Genomic DNA, 8,684 nt, shown 5'->3' with positions numbered 1-8,684 from the left:
AAATCATCTGCTGGCAGCAGCAGAAGTCACATTTCATGACAATTAATTCCTTTTTTTTTTTTTTTACAATATTCATCTATTATAGTTGAGTTTTTGTGACACTGTGCTTTCTAAAAAATTAGTTAATTAATTAATTTTTATTATGGTGACATTGGTTAATGAAATCCAGTAAGTTTCAGGTGTACAATTCAACAGTATATATTGCATTGTGTGTTCACCACCTATTGTTAGATTTCTTTCTGTCATCACATATTTGACCCCTTTCACCCCATGTACCTCCATCCTTCCCTTCTCCCCTATCCTCTGGGAACCACTAGTCTATTGTCCATGTCCATCAATTCTTTTAATTCCCAAACTGGAAGCTAGCTAAAATTAATTTTTGATACATAATTGTATCGCACTGAAATGCATGTAAACTAAATCATAATAATTTATATTGAAAGCAAGCCATATTATTTATTGATAATATATCCTTCCCCCATAAATACTTCAGTTCTCGTTCATCTTGAAAAGCTCTATTACCCTGAATCAATGGAACATCTTCAGAATGTCTTTACCATTAAATCCAGGAATTTCACCAGCAGAGACTGAGCTGAGAATAAAGGGAATCATGGAGAAACTAAACCAGATGATCTCACCTAGACCTTTTACCCATGTGAATACTACCACCAGTGCCGCACACAGCAGAGCCACCATCCTCAACCCTCAAGACACATACTGCAGAGGGGATCAGCTAGACATCCTGTTGGAGGAGTGGACCACTTGGGACACAGGAAGAAATATGGTGGGGATTTCCTGAAGGCCAGGGTGTCCTCCCCTGACCTGAAGGCAGGCACCACAGGAAAGGCGACAGACTTCGACAATGGCACCTACCTTTTCAGCTTTACTCTGTTCAAGGAGGGCAGGTCACTCTATTCTCCTGCTCATCCACCCCACTGAGAGGGTTTGGGCTCTCTGGAGGGCAAGGAACCAAGGCTATGACAGGGTGGTCTTCATAGACCAGTTTGCCAGTGGCACCTAATGGATTTTCTTTGAATGTGGTCTGACCCTAAACTCAAGTGCTGGACTGTGCAAGTACCTGGGTGAGGAGACCAAAAAGCCTTCTACTGCATGAGGCCTCTACATGTTCCCTGTGAGGCCCTGATCCATGTGACCACCAGAAATAAAAGAATTTCTTATCTTAGAAAGAACAGAGCCTTTTCCACAGGTAACCAGCTTTCAAATACAACAATTGATACAAAGAGGTAGACTTGGTTCAGACCATCTATTCCTGATAGCTTTTCCTATTCAAACTCTTTAATCATGTCAATGAATGTTGAGTAGGTTTAATTAGATCCATCGTTCAGAGTCAGTTTAGCTGGTAAATAATCACAGGGTCTCATACAGGTCATCTCTACAACCGTGGTTTTATTCATCCTGAATATGTGCTAAAAAGAATATAACCAATGAAGTACTTTACATATGCCTATAGTTCTCTATGTTTTATAATACTTCCAGATTAAGTAATTTTGTCTAAATGACTATTTCCTATAATGTATTCCATGGAATACCAATCCTGCAAAGTATTATATGCAAAATAAGATATGCAGAATTAAAAGGGGGTGGATAGTGTCATGATGCAGTCTACTTTACTCTTTATAGGAAATGAATCGCTAAATCCTACGATTGCATCTTCCAAAATCTCCTGAACCCAGCCATTTCACTTATTGCTGTGCCTTTGTCCTTGAATAATTATCATCATTATACCTCAATTAATTATTGTAACAATCTCCAGAGCTGGGTTCATTGCCTACAACCTTGTTTCCTTCAATCTATTCTTTACATTACACCCAGACTAATATTTCTAAAATGCATATGACTTTTACTTTTCTTTGCTTAAAACACTTATTATGATCACGTTACTTTGAGCATGAAATCCAAACTCTTTAATATGTTTACAAGGACTTGTCTAGCTCTGCAGACTCTCGTTTTTATGCTGCTTTGCTTTCTATCAGTCAAATTGAACCCTTTTTATTTCACAAATGGACCATGTTCTCTCTCAGCTCTGGCACTTCATGTGCTTTGGGTAGACATCATTTCTTCCATGTCTGGGTAAAGTGCTAGTCCCTTATTCTTTCATTGCATTCTGTTCTTCCCCAATCATAACACTTATTACATTATTAAATTTTCAATATCTTTTTATATCTTTTGCTAAAGTGTAAGCTCTGTGAGGCAATAACTATAACTATTTTTCACAATTCATTCAATTTATAAATAGTCAGTAACACCTATATTTCAGACACAACTCTAGGTGCTTGGAATTCAATATTATAGTGGGGGAGAAAGACAACGAATATAAATATATTTGTAACATAAAGTCATCAGAATAAGGGATTTGAATGTGTTGGTGGGTGCTATTTTAAAAGAGTGGTCAGCTATGGGCAGTGAACACACAATGCGAGATAGATAGATAGATAGATAGATATCCCTGAATCAATGGAACATCTTCAGAATATATATATATATATATATACACCTTACTGTTGAATTGTACACTTGAAACTTACTGGATTTTGTTATCCAATGTCACCATAATAAAAAAATAATAAATAAATAAATAAATAAGAGTTGTCAGGTAAGGCAGCAACCTGAGAACGAGTCACTTGAACAGCAACCTAAATGAAATGAGGAAGCGAGCTATGTGAATTTTGGAGCAAATACTATTCCCAAGAGAGGGAATAGAATCTGAGGCAAGAGCATGCTGGGATGTTCCAGGAATCCTGAGGGGGATCACTGAGGCTGAAATGCAACAAGTGAGGGAGAGATGAGGTCAGATGGGTAGGTGGAAGCTTAGAGGTCATCAGTGTTTGATAGGGAGCCACTGAGGCCTACCATTTTGTCTCACAGACTTAGCACAACGCCTAACACCTAGAAGATTCTCAATAACTGTAGAGTGAAAGAATAAGTGACATAAAATCTGGGAAAATAATTAAATAGTTTTCTTTGCAGCAAGCCCTCTCAGTAACTTTAGTATCTATCCCTTCAAGTGTGGATAAAGCATAAAACATTTCCCCAAGTTACTTGACCAAGGAACATGCATTTAATGGAGAATTTTAAGTGACTTTTGTTTCACAGTTTGGGAGCTGCTGCTATGGAAAGGCCTTGGTTTTCCGATGTGTGTTCAGAAGAGCAAGCTGTATAGCATAATATCCTTAAAATACAAGTTCAAATCCAATTCAATTATTATGATGATGCAAGGTCAGAGGGCACGGCAGAACTGACCCTACATTTCTACAAGATTTTCCTTTCGAGCTTATCTCACTTTCTCTTCTTTCTGTTTTCCTGATCAAGGTATGGAAAATCTCTTTTCTAAATAAATATTTTACTAATAACAAAAGGAATAATGATCATGGAGACATAGAGGCCTTTCTGTCTTGAAGGCTTCAGAACCATGTGTTAATTCTAAGGGAAGAGGATACGTGTTCTGACTCCTTATTTCCTGTTGGCCACATCTGGCTCCCTCGTGAAATGGTCCTTGTTGCAGCCTATGTGGAAGGAACTCTCCTTGCACACTCTCCCTGCTGCTATCAGGAAATCCTAAGTCTCTGATCTGGCAGATCTGCATATATTTTAGGTCCCATCATGCTTCTCAAGAGGGCTATATAGTGACAATAATCCGTCTGACCTTGTTTTACTTTCCAATAAACACATTTCCTTCTGGATCCCCTGCTCTATTTAAACTGTCCAGTTTTTTCTCCCCACTGCATGGAAGCAGAGATTTGAGTCTCCTCATAGGTGATTTAGTGTATAGACGCTATACAAGGAATACTTGGCCTCACAAGTGATTCCATAGACAAGAAATCTCATGGATCATTTTATTGCTAAGCTCTAGGGCCCCTACTTAGGTCCAAGCCAGGTTCAATGACATCATTTGTTCTCACAAGTCCATAGACTATGCCTGTTTCACTTTCATTTGTAACATAGTAAATATATTTTCCCACCAGGGTTTTCTCTCCCAACCCTGGCTACAGAATCAGATGCTATCTCCTCAGATACTTCTTCAAAATTAAAAAAAGTATTTTTTTCTTTGATTTAAGAGTTTTATTGATAATCATAATGAGAAAATATAAACAAAGGTTTACCACATGAGAAGACTTTATATAGACAACATAATCATCGACAGTTCTTTCAGTTTCTATTATGGTTTAATATTACAGACCCCTTTCTGCAATGTAATATATACAGACACACACATGCATACTCAATATGAAGACAAGACACATGGAAACGAATGCCTTTATGCCATGAGTGCATATTTTTCATTCTAATTTTAATGTTCCATCAAAGTCTGACTTTGGTCACCAAATTTACAGGGCCAGGTATTTATCTCTTTTATCAATTTCAACCTTACCTAGAATAGATGTGGAGGAATACATGTTTGAACAAGTGCAAGTTTTCCACTGTGACAAATTTTAATCTTGTGCCAAAGATAGGCGTGATATGATTCTCAATAAAACCCTTTGTAGTGATTATTATTATGCCCATTTTACACATGTGGAAATTTAAACACAGACATATTAAATAGCTTAGCCAAAATCACATATATAGTAAGTTGCAGAAGTCAGAATTGGAATCCCAATCTACCTTACTCTAAAGTCAATGGGGTATAGAACTGTCTCCCATGACTCCATCACTTCATGCAGCCATCACTGTCCAGCTACTCTGGACTCTCAGTTCTCCAGTCTGCTTGCCCCTTAGTGAGGAGAATATTATTCTCACCTGACCTAAAAAAATCCTTTCCTGGGATTCAGGCAATCCTTTTCAATTTTGGAAAATACTTCCTTTGTCTTCTCTGGATCTGGAAGTCCTCCCTTTCTCGGATATATTTCATTTTAATAGAATGAATTTGATTTGACCAGATATAGCCACCATCTTAATTGGTAAGATCTATTATCTTGAGGTGAAGCTCACTGTGCTAGACACTTGAAATATTATAGTAAATAAGATTGACCTAAGTTCTACTTTCAAGGAGATAATAGAGTATGTAAAATAGACTCCTGAGGAGCTTGTGAAGGTGGGGAGAACATGAAGATGAGGCTGGAGAAGTAGACACTAATACAAGGTTGTATGCCAGTTAGGGAGATTGGTCCTTATACTGTAGGTTGATGAAGGAAAGTCATGGAAAGATTATGTGTGTGGGAATACAGTAGACAGCATAGAGGATGTATTTAGGTTGGGTAAACCAAAGGGGCAGAAAGGTAATATAATAATCTAGGACAGGGTTCTCAAAGTAATGTCTTTGGGTAAACAGGCTCAGCTTCATCTGAGAGCTTGTCGAAAATCCAAATTTTTCAACCTCACCCTAGAACAATTTTTCCAGCTTTATTAAAGCATGATTGACAACTAAAATTCTATATATTTAAGGTGTACAATGTGATGTTTTGATATACTTATATATATATAGTGAAATGATTACCATAATCAAGCTGATTAGCATATCCATCATCTCACAGTTACTATTTTGAGTGAGAGTGTATGCATGTGGTGAGAACACTTAAGTATACAATACATTATTATTAACTATAGTTACTATGCTTTACATCGGATCCCCAGAACTTAGTCATCTTATAGCTAACAATTTATACCCTTTGACCAACAGCTCTCCATTCTGCCCAATCCCTAACCCCTGGCAAGCACTAGTCTACTGTTTCTATGAGTTTGGCTTTTCAAAATTCCACAAGAAATGAGATCATGCAAGTATTTGTCTTTCTGTATCTGACTTATTTCACTTAGCATTATGTCCTCCATATTTTACATATAGACCACATTTACTTTATCTATTCATCCCATTAATGGACACTTAGATTGTTTTTATAACATGACTTGTGAATAATAGCCATGGCTGTTACAAATATGAGGTGCAGATATCCCTTTAAGTGACCAGGTTTTTTTTTAATCAAAAGCTCTAGAGATGAGGTCCAGCAATCTGAGTGGTATTAAGCATTCTTGATAATTCTGATGCATGCTCAAATTTGACAAGCACTGGCCTAGGAAAATGTCAATGAAAGCCTGAATTACTACCGGTGGTAAAGATGAAGAGAATGGCTTGTTTAAAAAAAATTAGAAGGTAAAAAAGATACACATATATATATATATATATATATATATATATATATATGTATGTATGTATAGTAAAAAACTATATATATATATATATAGTAAAAACTATATGCGTGTATATATATATATATATAGTTGATTAATTGCACATGGGATGTAAGTGACTCTTTCTAGATCCCTGGATTCCTGTCATTAGCAGAACAGTTTTCCAGAATTCTGACCCATTTACTTCCCCAGAATCTCTTAAATAGATTTAAACAAACAAACAAACAAACAAACAAACAAACAAACAAACAAAAGCATTTACAGAAAGTTAAGAGTGATTCAATCCAGCTAAGCTAGTTATTTATTTGTACTTTAATATCTGGACAGATATCAGGCTAACTTATTTTCTCATTTTTTGAAGGTCCAATGTGGGAGTTGAATTGATGAAAAACTTTACCTCCATCGAGGTCTTATCATATAACAGTAAGTCTATTGAGCTGTTGCCTGTCATGTTCACAATTATTCATTTAAAGCTCATTCTTACTTTAAGATATATATTTTTAAAATTTTAATTAGCTTCAGGTATACAGTACATTGGTTAGACATCTATATAGTTAATAAAATGATCCCCTCAATTGCTTCCTCCCTCTTCTGACTCTTCATCTAGCCAATGTATTAATGCTAATTGCATTCCTTATGCCGTGCTTCCCATGCCCATGACCATTTATCAGGTACTAATTTGTACTTCTTTAACTCTTCACCCCATTCTCCTAGCCCCCCTCACCCATTTTCCCTCTGTCCATCACCAAATTGTCCACTATATTTTTGAGTCTGTTTTCGATTAGTTTATTCTTTTTATTTCTTAGATTCCGCATATAAGTGAAATCATATAGTGTTTATCATTCTCTGTCTGACTTAAATGGCTTCTAGGTTCATCAAAGCAATATCTTTTTCCATTCCCTTCCTTTTCATACGTAAGAGTCTTGTTTTCTTATCCTTTCAGCCACTCTATCTTTTGGTTGGAGCACTTAATTCTTTTCCATTTGAGGTACTTATTGATAGAAATGTAGTTGTTACCATTCTTTATTCCTGTTTTTGATACATGTTTTTTCTTCTTAAAGAAGTCCCTCCAACATTTCCTGTAATTCTGGCTTGGTGGCGATAATTTCCTTTAGCTTCTTTTTGTCTGGGAAGCTCTTTATCTGTCCTTCAACTCTAAATGATAGCTTTGCTGGATAAATTATTCTTGGTTGTATATCCTGGGTCTTCATACTGTCAAATATGTTTTGCCAAGCCCTTCTGTCCTGCATAGTTTCTTTTGAGAAAGCAGCTGCCAGTTGTATGGGTGTTCACTTATATGTAATTATTTGTTTTTCTCTTGCTGCTTTTAATATTGTTTCTTTGTATTTAACCTTTGGCATTTTAATTATGATGTGACTTGGGGTGGGCCTCTTTGGATCTCTGATTTTTGGAATCCTCTGAGCTTCCTGGGGTATTATGTCCATTTCCTTCACCAGGCTAGGCAAGTTTTCCATCATTATTTCTTCAAACAGCTGTTCAACATCTTGATTTTCTTCAGTTACACCGATCAGACGAATATTTGGAGCCTTGATAGTGTCCCATATCCTCTTTAAATTATGTTTATAGTCTTGGCATCTTTTTTCTGGCCATTCTGATTGAGTGTCATGATTGGCTTTCCTGTCTTCTAGATAGGGCATGTGATCCTCTTCTTAATTCACTTTGTTTGTGCCTTTGTTTATTTCATTTAATACAATTCTCATCTCAGATAATGTGTTCTCCATTTCAGACTGGTTCCTTTATAATTTTCATTTCCATTTTTATCTCTTTGTTGGAATTCTCCACATTTCCCAAAAATTCATTGAGCATCTTTATAACTAGTGTTTTGAACTTTGCATCTGTTAGATTACTTGACTCCATTATATCTGGATCTCTGTTCTGTTCTGTCATATGGTTTCTGCTTCTTTGTCTTCTCATTTTGGCTGACTTTCCATGTCTGTTTCTATGTACTAAGTAAAGCTCCTAAGTCTCCCAGTCTTATTAGTGTGGGTTTGTGAAGTAGGTGTCTGTCCAGTGGCACAGTCCTGAGAGAGGTTCAGCTGCAGGCCAAATTGAGCCCAAGCTTCTACCCCTCCGGGGCCACCTGTTAAGATTCAGCAAGCAAAATCCACAGATGCTGTGCTTACAGTTGCCTCAAAAGGCCACACCAGTGTGAGCCTCAGCGAGGAGCTCCTGACTTTGTAACAATGCACCTGGATGTGGCTTGGGTTGAGGCCCGAGTTGGGGGAGGCAGGGTTTTCAGGGAATGCTCTGGGCGGAGTGACCTTTGTTATCCCATTTGATGACGTCACAGCAATGGCAGTGCTGTGTCTGCACACTAAGATGGGGGAGGGCTCAACAGGGAACAATGGATACCGCCGACACTTCTGTACTAATAGCATCTCACCTCCATCCTCACTCTGACAACGTCTCCCTGTAAGTCCCTGGTGCCCCCTGCGCAGCCGACTGGGCACTGGTGCTCAGAGTGAACATGTCCGTCACCGTGAAAATCCGCTCGCAGGTGCGGCCCCTTTAAGAGGTTT

General features: G+C 37.4%; 1 protein-coding gene across 1 annotated transcript in view; it reads left to right on the top strand.

The window, feature by feature from the left end:
• Positions 1 to 8,684, top strand: part of NXPE2 (neurexophilin and PC-esterase domain family member 2) — a 23,849-nt gene that overhangs the window by 10,811 nt on the left and 4,354 nt on the right. The window contains 6 exon segments of the mRNA XM_011365422.1: positions 494 to 752; positions 755 to 912; positions 914 to 1,085; positions 1,088 to 1,192; positions 1,195 to 1,207; positions 6,506 to 6,571. Coding sequence (XP_011363724.1) covers positions 494 to 752; positions 755 to 912; positions 914 to 1,085; positions 1,088 to 1,192; positions 1,195 to 1,207; positions 6,506 to 6,571 — 773 coding nt within the window.

Source organism: Pteropus vampyrus, unplaced genomic scaffold (genome assembly GCF_000151845.1).
Source record: "Pteropus vampyrus isolate Shadow unplaced genomic scaffold, Pvam_2.0 Scaffold110, whole genome shotgun sequence".
In the NCBI taxonomy this organism is placed as follows: domain Eukaryota; kingdom Metazoa; phylum Chordata; class Mammalia; order Chiroptera; family Pteropodidae; genus Pteropus; species Pteropus vampyrus.
The sequence above is the reverse complement of the archived record's forward strand: the minus strand, read 5'-3'. Positions and strand labels throughout refer to the sequence as shown.